We start from the raw sequence: 18,788 nt of genomic DNA on the forward strand, positions 1-18,788 counted from the left end.
TAGTTTACTCCCACGCCTCCAATGAGCGTTCGCGCAACTGTCCCCCATGGCATAATACTGTCCCCACACGCTTCCGTCCATAGTGCAGTGTACGTTTCGAGCAGCCTTTTGCTTAGACGACGGTTTATCTGGAAACGACCATCAACCTGTGTAACATGAAATGTGATTCATCCGACTAGGAATCACGTTTACATTCATCCACGGTCGAGTATCGATGATCGTGAGCACACTAGAATCGCAATTGACGATGTCATTGGGCCAACCTCGGAATACGTAGGGCCCGTCTGCGGAACCTCCTGCTCAACAATGTGCACTGAAGAGTGTGATCGGGAACACTTGTACCTATACCAGCATTGCACTTTGTCGTCAGATCTGTCACAGGCAGCCGTCTACGATGCTTTACCGAGCCGTAACAATATTCCCTTTGTCAAAGTCAGTTTTGTCAGTGGATTTCCCCATGCGCGGCGTGCCTCGTCGCTCGAATGATTCCCCATTCGACTCTGCTGCACTTACGCACTTTCCTTATCGCTTTACCTGCTCGTATCTTAGGTAGACCCACATGCTGATTAGGTCGTTTCGAACCGCTGCAGAAGTGTTGTTGGGAAGCGAAGCACCTATCATACAGTCACCATCTCTCCTCATGCGATTTCAATATTTTTGGGAACTGAAGAAATATATTCGTGCCCTTCGATTTGCTTCGGACGAAGAGGTGCGCACCTGGGTACAATTATGGTTTTGTAGATAACAGAAAACATTTTTCCGTGAAGATATTTACCGTCTTGTCTGACAGTGGGATAAATATAATAACAGTTACCCCGATTAGTTTTGAAATAATAAACAGTTTACTTAATTTTCTGCCACGTGTCTCGTGGTTGTGGAATACAGTGCGTTTTATATTTTTAATGAAGTCATACAGATGTCCTGTTTCTGTCATTCTGTGGCATAATACTACGCATTTTCCTGAAACCAATAAAAAACCACACACAAGTTGCATGTAGGCGAACTCCTCATCTATTGTGTAATACTTGGTATGCTACGGTAAGTGCAGGTGTGCTACAGAGTGGTGCAAAAACTGTCGTCGTAGGACAGCTGGACAGGAGTAGGATAATAATCAGGTATGGCATTGGTGTCCCGTATTGAGACCCTCGCGGGGCGGTTCGGCCGCCGCTCCACAAGTTCTTTAACGCCACTACGGCGACTTGCTAGTGAATGAGGATGAAATGACAATGAAAGACACACAACACCCGGTCATCTCGAAGCAGAGAAAATCCCTGGCCCCGCCGGGGGTCGAACCCGGGACTGCGTGCGCGGGAAGCGAGAACGCTACGGCAAGACCACGAGCCGCTGACAGTAGTAGAATTATTGGCGAGTAAGTTAACGTAGTAAACAGAAGATTTACTTAACTTGTATTTCTCCAAGAGCACGAAGACTCATTAAAAATATCGCTGAAAGATGGTTGGTTGGTTTGTGGGATTGAAGGGACCAGATTGCTACGGTCATCGGTTCCAATGCTGAAAGAAGTCAACAAGAATGACGCTGTCTGAACTAAGAACGAACGTGGTTTTGGAGCAACGACTAGGTGGCGTCAGCATAGTGTCAAATAGCGATGAGGCTCCAAGTGTTAGTGGGGCTGTCTGAATGCTGCGGCCGTCCCATACCGCGGGGGGAGAGGGCGCTCACGACACTGAGCTGCTGGTCGCGTGTGGACTGAAGAGATCATCCTTGATGACTTATTCTTCTAGGATGGGATGTAAGGATAAAAGGAAAACACTTTATTTATTACACATTCAGTTAGGCTTGGGCACGCAATGGGTCCTTTAGCCTGCTGGCTTTGGTGATGTCTATCTCCTGTGGAGGGTGAAATCTGTCGAGGCTGTTTGCGTGACTGCTTCCTCGTGTTATGACAGATTGCCTATGGGGGATGAAACGTTATTGACTTCGGTGCTCGGTACTTGTGCCATCTTGCAGGGTTTACCGTTCCTACCGATTCTAATTGTCGAACTTCGTCCCTAAGGGCATCGATTTTGTCAAAAACTCGTAGAGCCTTGTCATGGGCCTTCCCTTGTAAAGTGGTCTCGTGGAGTGCGGTGCGGATGTCGACGTTTCTTGTCCACCATGGAGCTCCTGTGATCCATCGATAGCAAATGTTTTGCAGCGCTTGGAGTTTGTTGTAGTTGGAGACGCACGTAGTTCCCCACGAGGTGGATCCATATAACATTGTGGGTTCCACCGTTGCCTTATACAATTGGAGTTTAGTCGTAGGGTTGAGATCCTTACTCTTCAGGAACGAAATCAATGACCTGGCCATCTTCTGGGCTGCCGTCTTCTTGTCGTCAATATGTTGCGTAAAGAGTAATTTTTTGTCAAGGTAGACACCGAGATACTTCACTCCCGGCGACCATGGGATAAATTGATCAGCTATTTGGAGTCTGTCGTTCAGAACTGGTTTCCTCCGTGTGAACAGAACGGCTGCCGTCTTCATCGGGTTGATCGTTATCTTATTTTGCAGCGCCCAGCGTTCCTTTTCAGCAAGTTGCCGTCGCATCCTAGCGATTAGCTGGTCCAAGTGTCGTCCAGTTGTCAGAAAGGCCGTGTCGTCCGCATAAAAACTCGCCGTAACAAGGGGGACTGTTGGGATGTCATTTATATATAAGTTGAAAAGCAGAGGCGAAATGACAGAGCTCTGCGGAATTCCTGCGGAGATCAATTTCATTTCGAAGTTTTTATCGTCGACTCGGACATACAGTTTCCTGTCCTGCAGAAAGCTGTCTATGAGTCCAATGTAACAATCCGCAATAGGGGTAGTGCGATGCAGTTTGACGATAAGGTTGGGCCGCCACACCTTATCGTAAGCTTTTTCGATGTCAAGGAAGACACCAATCGTGAAGTGCTGCATGTTGTATCCTTCTTGTATCCGTTCGGTGATCCGTAGAAGTTGAAGTTCGGCAGATAACTTGTCCTTGAAACCGAATTGTTCGGGTCGTATAACATTATGCGCTGTAAGCGTGTCATGGAGCCTCTTCAGCAGCACTTTCCCGAGCACCTTGCCAATGGTCGGCAAGAGGCTAATTGGCCGGTAACTGTTGGGTTCTGCTGGGTCTTTACCTGGCTTGGGTATTGGAACTACTCGAGCCGTCTTCCATGCTGTAGGAAAATATCCCTGCAGAAGACAGCTGTTGAGAATTCGGGTAAGGAGCACAGTTGGCTTCAAAAAAATGGTTCAAATGGCTCTGAGCACTATGCGACTTAACTTCTGAGGTCATCAGTCGCCTAGAACTTAGAACTAATTAAACCTAACTAACCTAAGGACATCACACACATCCATGCCCGAGGCAGGATTCGAACCTGCGACCGTAGCAGTCGCGCGGTTTCGGACTGAGCGCCTAGAACCGCGAGACCACCGCTGCCGGCGGTGTAGACATCTGTTCTTGGTAAGTCGTAGCATACAGCTCCGCCTGGGCGAGTTGGTCATAGAGAAGGCCATCTGGTCCTCTGATGGCTCGTTTAGGTGGCCGCTGGTGTCGTATGTTCTTGACTACCTGCCATTCGTTCTTGGTTCGAAGTAAGAATTCATCCATCTCATCTTCCCAGACCTGCTGTCCCCACTCGGCCACTCTCCTGTGCAGTTCTCGTGTTAAGAGGTGTGTTTCTCGTCGATCGATCGGGTTTCTATAGCGGAGCCAACGTCGCCTGCTCCTCTGTGTATTCAGTTCTTGGAGTAGAGGCGGGAACTCGTCGAAAGCTACTACAGGGTAGACCGTGTGAGTAGTTGCCCTCCGTTTGGCTACCTTTATCTTCTGCGTCAAAGTTTGTACCGCGATGTCGATGGCTTCCGGTGTTGAAACGTCCTGCGTCGGGCAGATATTTTTGTCAAAATATGTCCGAAATTGCCCCCAGTTCAGAGTTTGTGAGGTGGGGGGCGGAAGGTTGGCCGTTGCGTGTTCCACTATGCTGATAACAGGTCGGTGGCCAGACGAAAGATCGTCGACGGTGCGGAGCTGGAGGTTCGTCTCAATATTTTTGATGATAGCAATATCTAGGACGTCTGCTTATTGCCGATCGACATAAGGAATCCGTGTGGGCTCTCGTGGGCCATGGATTGTGATGCCCAGTTCTTCTTCCATGGCAACCAAAGTTCGTCCACGAGGGTTCATACGCCGGGAATTCCACGCGACGTGCCTACTGTTAAGGTCACCTCCTAGGAAGATTTTGTCAAAATTGGTGAAGATACTCCGTAGGTCGTCTGGCACCAGGTTTTTACCGGGGCTGTTGTACGCCGCAATGAAAGTGATGTTGCCTGCCGCCGATCGAACCGTTACTGCTGTTGCCTCCAGATGTTGGAGGTGTGGTAGTGTTTCATGATGGTGCCGCAGTTCCCTTTTAAGCAGAACTGCGGTCCCTCCACCTCGTTGGCCTTGTCTGTCCGTTCTATAGACGAAATCTGAGCTCAGTTGTTGGACGAAGGTGCGTCTCCGATACAAGTGCGATGTCGATTTTGTGACGTTGTAAAAATTCAGTGAATTCTGTTTTCTTGTGTTTCATTCCGTTGGCGTTCCATATACAGATTTTCAGGTTTCTCGTGGTCCCAGGACGATCCATCTTAAGGTGTTCCAAAGGCCTTCAATACACTTTCGATTAAAGAAAGTATCACAACTAGTTGTTGGTGCACGGCGGTGAGAAGTTTGGCGACATCAGAGAGCGCTGGAGCTATAGATTCCATCAAATGAGCTGGTGAGACGTAGGTTTCCGGTTCCGGTCCTCGTGGTGATGCTGTGTGGGCATTGAATAGTGCTGGCGGTGCTGTCGAGGTGTAAGTGCTTCAGGAGGAGTCTGTGTTACTGGCTGCCGTGTCGCCGTCGGCTGTTCTTGTGGCGTTTGCTGACGGTGGGGTGGAGAGTGTGGCGTCAGGTTGGAGTTCCGTATTACACGAGTCCTCCGTTGAGAGGGCTGCGGGGAAGACCGTTGTCTGTATTTCCTGAGAAGTTCCTGGTACTTCTGGCAGCCACGCCATGTGGCAGGATGGTCCTTTTCACAGTTAGCATATTTTGGCGGAGCCCCTCTGGGATGAGTACATGCTGCAGATCTGTGCTGCCCTCCACATCGAACGCAGCGAGCAGGCAAGCTGCAATAATTAGCTGTATGTTCGAATCGCTGGCAGTGGCGACATTGAACGGGTCCTTCTTGTCTGTTGTAGGTTTCAATAACGACTTTAGTATATAGAAGGTATTTGATGTCGTAAATCTTGTAGTTTTCCTTTTGGGCTGGCAACGTGGCACAGTAAGCGGCTTGAGGTCGTAATTCCTTCGTGTTGTCGTATCGATTTTTAAACTGGTGGTCGTTGATGACAGGGAAACCCTTCTCTATCAGTGCGTCTTGCAGTTGTTCCTCCGTAACTTCGGGAGGTAGACGTTTGACAACCACTTTGAGGTCCTTGTCCTCTGCGGCCTGATGTGTAAAAAAGTGGATGTCATTCGACACAAAGAAATTGATGGCCCGCCGTTGATCTTCATAGGATTCAAAGTGATATTTGATCCTGTCTCGTTGGTAAATGGCCTTAAGACTGCCGTCAATATTCCCTTTCAGCGCCTTGTTGAGTTCCATGTAGTTCTTGGTATGGTAAATAGTAACGGGTGGGACTTTGCGTAGTAAGTTCCGGCCACAGCCATCTGTCCCCTCTTTATCTGCTTCGAGATTGACGTCACTCGTCTGGTCCACACCTTCTGGAGCATCCGTAGTATCTTCCGTCGCAATAGCCGCATAACGGTCCGTCCGTGGGCTGCATGGTCCAAACTTCTTCAGAGGAGACTCCCTCCATTTCGTCGTCGTCTTCTGGTGGTGAAAATTGTTCGACGTCGTCTACTTGTTCTTGTGGCTGTGAAGTAGGAACTGTACTAGTGCGGTTGTCGTATACCTCCTGACTTTGCAGAATCGTGTGTTGTATTTCACGTCTTAGTTCCCGTTGTTGCCGATCGTTCTGTGTTAGCTGATGTCTCTCGTCATAGGGGTTTGACGTATGTTGTCCTCCACTCTGCATTCGCATATCGCTAGTCGTGGTCCTGTCCTCATTATCTTGCCTTTCAGAATCCGTTGTCGTCGCAGGGGTCGTCGTTATTGCATCCGTCCTGCCGGGAGCGGCCGCCAGGACGGCCGGCGGGGCAGGCCCCACCGAGCGGCCAGCGGCCGGCCCCGGCGCGACCGAGCCGGCTGGCTCGGACGCGAGCGCTCCGTTGTCCGCACTCATCGGCATCGCGCGCTCAACTCTTGCGTGGCTCAGTGGGCGTACACCATTGGGTCCACTGCATCCCGATCGAGCGCTTACGGCGTCTGATGAAAACTTGCAGTTCCGTCGCCAACTTTGATGCCGGTAGAGTGGTATCGATATGTGATACCACATCATCAATACGAGACAGAAATGAGCAGTACTGCACGCAAACTTGAGGGCGAGGAGTATAGTGGGCATTACTTTTGTCAACTGCAAATACTGTGTGTGAATGGGACAAGTTATTCTGAAACAAGCTAGACAGCGGATACCTTCGATATTTGTACCGTCGTGCAGATATTTTCACTCCAATACAGACAGAATGATCAATGTGGATAAGAAATCGAATGAAATACAATTACTTTATGATATGCCACCAGAGACTAAAGATCACTTGCGCCGAACAGTCAGAAAGTATACTTCAAGACCCTCCTAAAATTTGCCGTTGCAGTTGTGTTTCAACCTGTGGTGCTGATGTGGTTGTGATGTGTTCCAGGCTCGCCATGATCGACCCCAGCTCGTCTGAAGAGGAGAGCGAGGAGGAGCAGCAGGAGGAGCAGGCGGCGCAGCATGCGGACGCGCCCGCCTCCTCCCACGCTCATCCCCACACGCACGCCGCCTCACTTGAGGTGCCCGCAGCGCCCACCAGGTACACCTCCTGTCTGCCTCATACTCTCCTGCATTGTTACGTAACTTCGTCTCATACTCGTATATCGTTGCCGTGGAGCGAACGGACCTAAATCCCGATTTTAATACGACGATTAATCTTATGTCCACCTAACATGACTCAGTGGACCACCGCGGTGGGGAGTTCACTTAGAACATCGGATCGAGATAGTCTTGTCTGGTGATGTGCAGAGATGCTTGAATATTTAAGCATTATATTCATTTTTTAACTATGCAACTTTCATGCTCTTTATGAATTATGCTTGATACCACCTATCTAGGTTATCACTGTAATTTAACACTGTTAGTTACCTTTTTTGGCACATAAACACAAGCATCCGCAAGGGAGAGGGGGCAAGAGATGCACTTTGCCCATCCTGAATTCTGAGTCACACACGTCTGTGATGCTACTAAATCCCAGATTTAGCAAAGATGAGAGCAATGGGAAAAACTGGGATTTTAACAACCACTGCATTCGACACGATTGCATGACAACGTATCAAATTGAAGAGACGAGGACTGTATTGTTCAAAACTAAGTTATTAAGGTCAGTTCTACCGGTTAGTTTGAGGGTTGTTTTCGAAGATTTTTAACATTCATCTCTTTTAGTGCTGGCGGTGGGTTACATTGTACTGAAACAAACCCAAAAAAATGTGGCTTTCAAACAAAATGTTTCCCCTTCTATTATGAAAACCAATATTAAGAAATAGAAGTCATTAAATTAACGAAATAAAACCATTAGGCAGACCAGACATGAAGTTTCGTAAACAAAAACGTTGGTATAAAAGCTGAATAAGCATTTTCTGCAGTTTATTTCCTGTTCCTTCACTAAGAGGAGTATCAAACAGGTGCGTTTGCTGCTGGAAATTTTTATCTGTATCTCATCTACATCCGATTTTTTTTTCTATTTTAGAGTTTTAATTTTCAGTTTCAATATGATATTATTAACATACGACTAAATATATAAATATCGTAAATATTGTCGAGCTGTATTTAGTAACTGTTAGGATTTAATGACGTTAAAAGTATGTTCTTCGCCGATACTAATGAAATATGCTTATGCTTATTTTAGGTATGAAAGTAGTCTTATATTCCAAATAATATTGAAGTGATAACTGTGAAACGTTTGAGATATAAAAAGTTTTGTGTACTTCCTGCTGGTTTAGCTTCGCAAGTCCAAGACGTTATGAAACTCTGTTTTATAAATCGTCAGTTTTATAATCTTGCACCCTCTTGGATAAATTTCTGGGGACGATCATGTGTATAACACGAGTAATAAACACTAGATTTGACATTTCTCACCAAATATCATGACCAAAGATCGTCTGTGTGTTTACAGCATCTTTATTTCTGTTGTCTGGTGTCCTACGCACTAGTGTCTCTTGTAGACACTAGACACTGCTTTCCTGACGGTGGCCCAGTAATCCGAAAACCGTTTCGAAGTTAACAATATTATGAAAACCAAAACGCAGTTTTTTCTTAAATATAAAATTGTGTGCCAAAACTGACGGAATAATCCAAAGTATAGTAAATTTACTTTCAGAAATTAAATCAGATCTTCATATTCCTGCTTCGTTTCTCAGTTACCCGGACACTCTTACAGAATAAGTTTAATTTTATTCCTGTATTTAATTAAATAAGAAAAAACCATGTTCTCGTAACCAGATACACAATTATTGACCAGGTTTATGAATAGAAGATGGTTTAGACGAAAATCTGCTGGTTACCCAAATAAACCCTTATCTTCGAAAATGAGAAAGGGTTGTGTGTACACACAAACCTGTCGCTCCTATTTCACAGCGAAGAATATGCTGCGCAGTTATGACAGTGCCCCAAATCGCTTTCGTGACAATAGCATTGATCGCAACTACTGTATTTCCCGATTTATACTTGGATCTTCCGTGCTAGCCGGCCCCTGCGTGACTCTAGCTGACACACGAATGTTCAGAGCGTTCGAAGTTCTACCTCGGCAGCGAACCGCACGAGTATCAGCCCGCCCTTTCGTCTCAGCATGAATATTACATACTGTACTGTCAAGTTGAGTTCTTACTCCAGTGAATCTTTTAAAGTCTACTATATTAATTCTTCCAATAACTGATTAGAAATCTTACAATGTACGGGATGTCTACAGCGAAATTCCCTAATTCTAATGTGTTCCATACACAAAACAAAATGAAGAAGCTTTATTTTTTGCCTAAAAAATAAGTTGTATGTGAAGATAAGTTTTGAAAAAAAAAATTACAATAACAAATCAAAACACTTCCACGTGAGCCTCTACGGTGACACGAAGAATGTCGAGTCTGTTTTCAATTTCCATCCAGGTCCACTGCAACATGTCCGAAAGAATGATGTCAATGACTTCCACAATCCGAGTACGAAGGTCATCAGTGCCGTGCACTGCCGTGGCGAACAACCTGTCCTCGACGTAGCCCCATAGAAAAAATCCCACGGTGTGATGTCAGGAGAACGTGGAGGCCAATTCATGGGTTCCCCTCGCCAAATCCGGCGTCCTGGAAATGCTGCATTTAGAGGTTTCCGAACACCCAGCGACCAGTGAGGTGGAGCACCATCTTTCTGAAACCAAGGGTGTGGGGTGCAAGTCTTCAACCTGGGGAAAGACAAAAATCTCCAGCACGTCTAGGTACGTCGTTCCTGCCACAGTTGTTCCAGCAAAGAAGAATGGTCTAGTTATCTTGTCGCTCATGAGGCCACACCAAACGTTCACTTTCGAGCAGTCTTGTACCTTTTCACTGACACACTGTGGATTCTGCCAGCCCCAAATTCGAACATTATGCTTGTTCACAGTTCGAGAGACATGGAACGTGGCCTCGTCAGAAAACATTACACTTGACAGGAACGCAGGATTCCGGTCTATTCGGTTAAGCATTTCAAGTGCAAATTCGTATCGTCGGCTTTGAGGGCTGCAGTATCTGCACCATGTATGAATACAGACGCAGCCGCGTTCTGACGACTTTATAGACAGTTGCTTTAGGGATCTGAAGTTCTCGTGAAGCTTGACGAACTGATTTTCGTGGACTTCGTTGGAATGTTTGGCGGGTATTCTCAACTTGTTCTTCAGAGACCCGCCGACTTCCTCCATGCCCCTATGCAATGGTGCCAGTTTCTAGAAACCGACTGTGCCATGCTTTTATGCACTTGGCGTCTGGTGCCGCTTTCCTGTGAACACCACGAAACTGCCTTTGCACCATAACAATGGATTTAAACTCTGCGTACGAAAGCACAGTTTGTGCCTTCTAAACTGACGCCACTTCCGCTTCTACGGACAAAAATTCTGCACCAGATGTTAAAAAAGTTTAGGCAGCAACTATAAGTCCTTCTGCAACCAGCGTACAAGTCAGACATGAAACAAAGGAATTTCGGTGTAGACACCCTATACTTCACCACACTGCACTATTGGTTAGCTTGCGTGTTAGTTGCGTAGGATTTGCGTCGCCAAAGCAATCTTTAAATAAAGTAAATGGTACTTTTCAAATCATGACACAACTTAATGAAGTTTAGAAAGCTGCAGATTTAAATCTGACAATATTTGCTGTCTATTCTTCATATGGCAGTTTAGTTACTCGGACGCAAGGAAGATTAGGCCTATCGCAAAAACTCTAAATACGCAATAATATCATGTCATCGCGAAAGGTGTTCTTAAACCTCAGCTGCACCTCTGTATCTTTTTCCCACAAGCGGAAAGGAGACGAACGGTTTATGACGTGACACCTACTTCTCCCAGGTCTGAAAGGTCACGAAGTAAAGTGTTATATACACTCCTGGCAATTGAAATAAGAACACCGTGAATTCATTGTCCCAGGAAGGGGAAACTTTATTGACACATTCCTGGGGTCAGATACATCACATGATCACACTGACAGAACCACAGGCACATAGACACAGGCAACAGAGCATGCACAATGTCGGCACTAGTACAGTGTATATCCACCTTTCGCAGCAATGCAGGCTGCTATTCTCCCATGGAGACGATCGTAGAGATGCTGGATGTAGTCCTGTGGAACGGCTTGCCATGCCATTTCCACCTGGCGCCTCAGTTGGACCAGCGTTCGTGCTGGACGTGCAGACCGCGTGAGACGACGCTTCATCCAGTCCCAAACATGCTCAATGGGGGACAGATCCGGAGATCTTGCTGGCCAGGGTAGTTGACTTACACCTTCTAGAGCACGTTGGGTGGCACGGGATACATGCGGACGTGCATTGTCCTGTTGGAACAGCAAGTTCCCATGCCGGTCTAGGAATGGTAGAACGATGGGTTCGATGACGGTTTGGATGTACCGTGCACTATTCAGTGTCCCCTCGACGATCACCAGTGGAGTACGGCCAGTGTAGGAGATCGCTCCCCACACCATGATGCCGGGTGTTGGCCCTGTGTGCCTCGGTCGTATGCAGTCCTGATTGTGGCGCTCACCTGCACGGCGCCAAACACGCATACGACCATCATTGGCACCAAGGCAGAAGCGACTCTCATCGCTGAAGACGACACGTCTCCATTCGTCCCTCCATTCACGCCTGTCGCGACACCACTGGAGGCGGGCTGCACGATGTTGGGGCGTGAGCGGAAGACGGCCTAACGGTGTGCGGGACCGTAGCCCAGCTTCATGGAGACGGTTGCGAATGGTCCTCGCCGATACCCCAGGAGCAACAGTGTCCCTAATTTGCTGGGAAGTGGCGGTGCGGTCCCCTACGGCACTGCGTAGGATCTTACGGTCTTGGCGTGCATCCGTGCGTCGCTGCGGTCCGGTCCCAGGTCGACGGGCACGTGCACCTTCCGCCGACCACTGGCGACAACATCGATGTACTGTGGAGACCTCACGCCCCACTTGTTGAGCAATTCGGCGGTACGTCCACCCGGCCTCCCGCATGCCCACTATACGCCCTCGCTCAAAGTCCGTCAACTGCACATACGGTTCACGTCCACGCTGTCGCGGCATGCTACCAGTGTTAAAGACTGCGATGGAGCTCCGTATGCCACTGCAAACTGGCTGACACTGACGGCGGCGGTGCACAAATGCTGCGCAGCTAGCGCCATTCGACGGCCAACACCGCGGTTCCTGGTATGTCCGCTGTGCCGTGCGTGTGACCATTGCTTGTACAGCCCTCTCGCAGTGTCCGGAGCAAGTATGGTGGGTCTGACACACCGGTGTCAATGTGTTCTTTTTTCCATTTCCAGGAGTGTAGGTTCATACGGGATCTCCAACCAGAATACGTTTGCAGCCCAGTTAGATGCAATGCAGATACCCTGTTCGTGATAGGGGAAATATTCTTCTTTTCGGGCTACATAAATAAGGTTTTCTTCTATAATGCAGAAGTGTTAGCTTCTTTAGCAGACTTAATAGCACAGTAGTTGCCAGTCAGAAATCTCGGCCAGAGTAAAAGCCTTGTGTGTAACTGAAACGAATGAAATGCGGCTTGTCAATTTTTCGATCTATGTTGGCGACATCTGTAGGAGGAAATATTGCGCGAAAATGATCCTGACAGTAGCCTAGACCTATATCAAGAACAAACGAAAACTTCCCTTCAGTTATAATTAGCTGTCATTATGGAAAGATGCACACATAGAAACTGAAAATGAAAATATTCGCTGCGAATATATTGATAAATGATCATGGATGTTGATGCTAAAACCGAGCAGTGATAAGACACGACTCAGATGCTGCAGTTCAAATTTCCATTAGTGTACACAGAGTGAGGTTTTCTGTGATTTCGCTAATTAGGTCGTAGTGGTCTAAGTTTTAATGCCATCACTTGAGCGCGGCATTAGCATATGCAATAAAATGATTAGGAGCCCCAGCGGCAAGAATTAAAGGAGATTAGTCATTCATATTTATTTGTAGAAACAAAATACTGTTGGACCACGGTTATTGAAATGAATTTATAAATTATATTTGTTGAGTTGCCCATTATCAATTACAAAAGTCTCACGGTCGTTGCCAGGGTGTTTATCTTGTGGTTGTTATGAGACAAACGGAACTAACAGGCAGACTAAGGTGAAAGCGAGAACTGTAGTGCATTTTTACCGGGCTGTGGCTGTCCTGTTGTCGGCGAAGCTAAAGGCGAACTGGGTTAGGTTAGCGGTGTCTCATAGCAGAGTGAAGGGAGCGGGCGGAAGTGACCAGAAGGCCGGCTGCGTCCCGGTAACGGCATGAGGTCGGCGGGAGTCGTGTACTCAGGTTGCTACCAGCGCTGGATGTTCGACTCAGACGCCCAACGGAAAGTATCACTGTTGCCCTCTCGATCACAAATGTGCTTCCAAGGCGATTTCTCGGAGTCCTCCTGAACTATGTCACTTCACTTGACCATACATACATTCGATTGGTTGTCTCATATTCCTCTTGTGGCCAGTCACTTTATTGTTACTTTTTTGTGTCACCCACAATTCCAAAATTATCACGACAAGATGGGAGGACTATACGCAGACAATATTGTGGGTAGAAGTCCTTCACTGGGCAAGCTTCATGTCGCCATTTAAGAATAGATATCCCGTGTCCCTTCCATTTGTCGCCTCCACCACCTCCTCTAAAATCTACTTCCACTTCAGTACGGTCTTTGCCACCAAGAGAGCACACGCAAACACTAAATGCTTTCTTACAACAAGCATTCTTCCCTTTTAAAATGGGATATCACCCATTTCACATTAGCGGCTGATGTCATATGGCAGCGCCCAACGATTTACCCCACCCCTTGGTCTGATACCGAGTCCTTTCTACTCTACAGCACGGAAAAAGCATGTCGGCGTGCGTGGATGTCCCGGAGGCCGGGGCGGTGGGCGGGGGGTTCCTTTGCCTGTCTGTCTCCCACGTAGAACCGGGATTGGGTATGTTAAAAGATTGATGCGAATACCGGGATTGTTCCTTTGGAAGGGCATAGCCGATTTCCTTCCTCATCCTTCCCCAATCTGAGCTTGTCTTTCGTGTTTTTCTAGGTTGTGAATTATTTAAACTTATTTAACACAGTTGTAAGCAACACAACAACTGTTGATTCAGCAAGAACGACTGTTTCAAGTACAGGACCGGAAGCACCGACTGTAATTGTTAAGCCCGTAGAAACAACATCAGGAAACGGTGCAGTTTCTCATCGGTCTGCATCTAACATTGATGAGAGCATGGACGGATGAGATATGTACCTGCGAAGACTTGATCATCACTTTTCGGTATTGTGAGGCCGCAGTGCCTTATCGTTTATTTCGGATCTGTCATCTGTTAATGGCTAATTTGCTTTTAAGCGACCTGTTGTAACTGTCAGTGTGGAATACAATCTCGAAAGCGTCATTCTAAATTGTATAAAAAGAGGATTGCTGATTTCAAATAGATGACCTGCTGATGCTTGAATACAATAATCCCAAATGTTTACAATAGTAAGACGATCCATTACTCTCAGAAGTTGTGATTCGTCTCGACCCTACGTCAACACCTACATGATTACACTGCAACTGACTCTTAACTGTTTACCAGAGTATTCATAGAACCACTTTCAGACTATTTATGTACCGTTCCACTCTCGAAGAGCACATGGGAAAAATTAATATCTAAATCTCTCTGTGGAGTTCTGATTTATCTTTTCTCTATTACGATGTTCAGTGCATATGCAGGTTGGCATCAACAAAATAATTTGGCATTGGGAGAAGAAAGTTGTTAACTAAAATTTGCTGAAAACATCTGGCTTAACGTAAAAGTCTTTATTTTAATGACTGTCATCCCAACTCGTTGATCCTTTCCGTGACACTTTCTCCTCTATTCCTCAATATGACAATACGAACTGCCCTTCTTTGGACTTGGTCAACGACCTCTGTCGGTCCTATCTGGTAAGGATTCAATACCGCACAGCCATAATCCAGAGTAGAACGGACAAGCATGCTCTTTTCACTCTCTTTGGTAGATTTATTGCAGTGCTCTGCTAGTAAAAAAAAAAAGTTGTTTTTACCTTTTCCATAACATTTTCTATGTGATTGTTGCAAGTCAAGTTGTTTGTAATTGTAATCCCTAGGTAAATTTCAAACTTTTAAATTGGTGTGACTTATCACTGAGCCGAAATTTTTAGTGCTCCTATGTACAGTGAAGTTCCGTCATCTGCATTAAATTGGACAATTTAAATTTTAAAAGAAGCATTACCGATACATCAGCCATATGAGGTATGAGTAACCATACAACGTAGCATGCTGATCGAAACGCAAATTCAAGTCATGTGTTTTTCATTGGCCCCACACCAAAGCGAAATTTGCCACGGCTGCACTAGAACTATAAAGGTTGTGCGAATAACATCGAAACATCCCCTGAATTACGTCGTAATATGATGTCGTCTGAACTTCAACCACAAGATACACTACTGGCCATTAAAATTGCTACACAACGAAGATGACGTGCTACAGACGAGAAATTTAACCGACAGGAAGAATATGCTGTGATATGCAAATGATTAGCTTTTCAGAGCATTCACACAAGGTTGGCGCCGGTGGCGACACCTACAACGTGCTGACATGAGGAAAGTTTCTAACCGATTTCTCATACACAAACAGCAGTTGACCGGCGTTGCCTGGTGAAACGTTGTTGTGATGCCTCGTGTACGGAGGAGAAATGCGTACCATCACGTTTCCGACTTTGATAAAGGTCGGTTTGTAGCCTATCGCGATTGCGGTTTATCGTATTGCGACGTTGCTGCTCGCGTTGGTCGAGATCCAATGACTGTTAGCAGAATATGGATCGGTGGGTTCAGGAGGGTGATACGGAACGCCGTGCTGGATCCCAACGGCCTCGTATCACTAGCTGTCGAGATGACAGGCATCTTACCCGCATGGCTGTAACGGATCGTGCAGCCACGTCTCGATCCCCGAGTCAACAGATGGGGACGTTCGCAAGACAACCATCTGCATGAACAGTTCGACGCCGTTTGCAGCAGCATGTACTATCAGCTCGGAGACCATGGCTGCGGTTACCCTTGACGCTGCATCACAAACAGGAGCGCCTGCGATGGTGTACTCAACGACGAACCTGGGTGCACGAATGGCAAAACGTCATTTTTTCGGATGAATTCAGGTTCTGTTTACAGCATCATGGTGGTCGCATCCGTCTTTGGCGACATCGCGGTGAACGCACACTGGAAGCGTGTATTCGTCATCGCCCGGCTAGATGGTATGGGGTGCCATTGGTTACACGTCTCGGTCACCTCTTGTTCGCATTGACGGCACTTTGAACAGTGGACGTTACATTTCAGATGTGTTACGACGCGTGGCTCTACCCTTCATTCGATCCCTGCGAAACCCTACATTTCTGCAGGATATTTCACGACCGCATGTTGCATGTCCTATATGGGCCTTTCTGGATACAGAAAATGTTCTACTGGTGCCCTGGCCAGCACATTCTCCCGATCTCTCATCAACTGAAAACGTCTGGTCAATGGTGGCCGAGCAACTGGCTCGTAACAATACGCCAGTCACTACTCTTGATGAACTGTGGTATCGTATTGAGGCTGCATGGGCAGCTGTACCTGTACACGCCATCCAAGCTCTGCTTGACTCAATGCCCAGGCGTATCAAGGCCGTTATTACGGCCAGAGGTGGTTGTTCTTGGTACTGATTTCTCAGGAACTATGCACATAAATTGCGTGAAAATGTAATCACATGTCAGTTCTAGTATAATATATTTGTCCAATTAATACCCGTTCATCATCTGCATTTCTTCTTTGTGTAGCAATTTTAATGGCCAGTAGTGTAATAACTATTTCGTGTGGCACTACGCCCTGAAGCAACTCTTCATTTGACGCCACTTCGGTGACTTGCGTGTTGCTAACACACCTAAGGAAGTGTAGAGTTCAGGACGTGACCTCTATGGTGCCGGTTGAAACAGCTGTTGACAATTCAGAATTAGTGCTGTTTCCCCACCTGGACGAGGACTGCAGAAGTAGTGGGTTACTATAGTGGCCCATCAGCGAAGCATCCCTGGTTAAGAAAGTTCTTTATTCATGACAGGTACAATGATGGAATATAGCTGGAGGAAAAGTTGTTGTCCTCTTTGACGTACCAAGCAAAGCTCACGCGGTGTGCCGGCGTTACTTCCTTGCGCTCCAGGGAAATGTATGTGCTGATGGCGGGAGCTGCTGGCGGCTGCTGCAGATGTCAGTGCGGCTCGGTGACGTGACGCAAGGCGCCGCCCAGTCGGCACGAGTGACAGAGGCAGCCAATCGCTGCTCGGCTGCTTTGTGGCCGTAGATAACAACACACTGGGATAGATCTTGTTCAAAACGGAGTGCCCCGGATGACCTAAGACGATGGCGTGGGCCCGCTCTGGGTATTGGAGAGCTATGGAGTCACTGTACAGCTGGCTGGCGCAGGCTCGAACCAACGGCTCATCAGGAAAGTGACCGTCAGCATAAGGTTGTCACCCTTGTGACGCAGCGGTGTGAAGGCAACAGCTTGACAGCATCCAGACTGTAGCCTAAGCGGAAACCTGCAGTTAATGGCGGCAAAGTCCACGGATAGCGGCTGGTGTCTCTTTATCCAACTGTAAGTGGCTGAAATCTCGTAGTCATCAGCTGATATACACTGTGTCACTCAATTTACCGTACACACTGAGATACTGCTGTTTATACTGAACATCTGAGAATGAAGGACTGAATTAAGTGCTACACCAAGGCGACAGAAGTCATGGGATAGAGATACCCACATGCACAGGTGGACGTAGTATGGCGTACACAACGTATAAAAGGGCAATGCGTTGGCGGAGCTGTCAGTTGTATTCAGGTAATTCATGTGAAAAGGTTTCCGGCGTGATTATGGAACCAAGGCTGGAATTAACAGCCCTTGAACGCGGAATAGTAGTTGGAGCAATATGCACGGGTCATTCCATTTCGGAAATCGTTAGGGAATTCAATAATCCGGTATCCAGTGTCAATAGTGTCCCGAAAATACCGGGTTTCAGAAATTACCTCTCATCATGGACAACGCAGTCGCCGACGAGCATCATTTAACGATCGAGAGCAGTGGCCTTTTGGTACAGTTGTCAGTGCTGGCAGACAAGCAACGCTGCGTGAAACAACCGCATAAATCAATGTTGGACGTATGACGAACGTATTCCTCAAGACAGCGCGGCAAAATTTGGAGTTAATGGGCTATATAAGCAGACGACAGACGCGAGTGCCTTTGCTAACAGCACGACATTGCCTGTAGCACCTCTCCAGGCCTCGCGACTGTATCGGTTGAACCTTAGACGACTAAAAAACATTGGCCTGGTCAGACGAGTCTCGATTTCAGTTAAGACCTGATGGTATTGTTCGACTGTGGCGCAGACCCCACAAAGCCATGGACCCAACTTGTCAACAAGGCACTGTGCGAGCTGTTGGTGCCTCCACAATGGTGTGGGCTGTGTTTATGTTGAATGGACTCGGTCTCCTCGTCCAGCTGAACCATTTGAGACCATTGGCAGCCATTCGTGGACTTCATGCTCCCAAACAACGATAGAGCTTTGGTGGATGACAAAGCAGCATGTCACCATGTCACAGTTGTTCGCAATTGGTTTGAAGAACATTCTGGACAATTCAAGGAATGATTTGGCCATCCGGATCGCCCATCATGAATCCCATCGAGTATTTATGGTACATCATCGAGAGGTGAGTTCATGCAAAAAATCCTACACCGTCTATACGTCTTCCGCAATTATGGAGACTGTAGAGATAACATGGATCAATGATTCTGTACGGGACTACCTACGACTTTTTGAGTCTACGCCACATCGAGTTGGTGCACTACTCAGGGCAAAATGTGGGCCGATACGATTTTAGGAGGCTCAAATGGCGCTGAGCACTATGGGACTTAACATCTGAGGTCATCAGTCCCCAAGAACCTAGAACTACT

At 47.1% G+C, this 18,788-nt stretch overlaps 1 protein-coding gene across 1 annotated transcript in view; it reads left to right on the top strand.

Annotated features, from left to right (window-relative positions):
- Positions 1–18,788, top strand: part of LOC124555630 (calcium-dependent secretion activator-like) — a 1,496,314-nt gene that overhangs the window by 199,566 nt on the left and 1,277,960 nt on the right. The window contains exon 2 of the mRNA XM_047129606.1: positions 6,756–6,908. Coding sequence (XP_046985562.1) covers positions 6,763–6,908 — 146 coding nt within the window. The 5' untranslated portion in view covers positions 6,756–6,762. The remainder of the gene's footprint in view (positions 1–6,755; positions 6,909–18,788) is intronic.

Source organism: Schistocerca americana, chromosome X (assembly GCF_021461395.2).
Source record: "Schistocerca americana isolate TAMUIC-IGC-003095 chromosome X, iqSchAmer2.1, whole genome shotgun sequence".
NCBI lineage: Eukaryota > Metazoa > Arthropoda > Insecta > Orthoptera > Acrididae > Schistocerca > Schistocerca americana.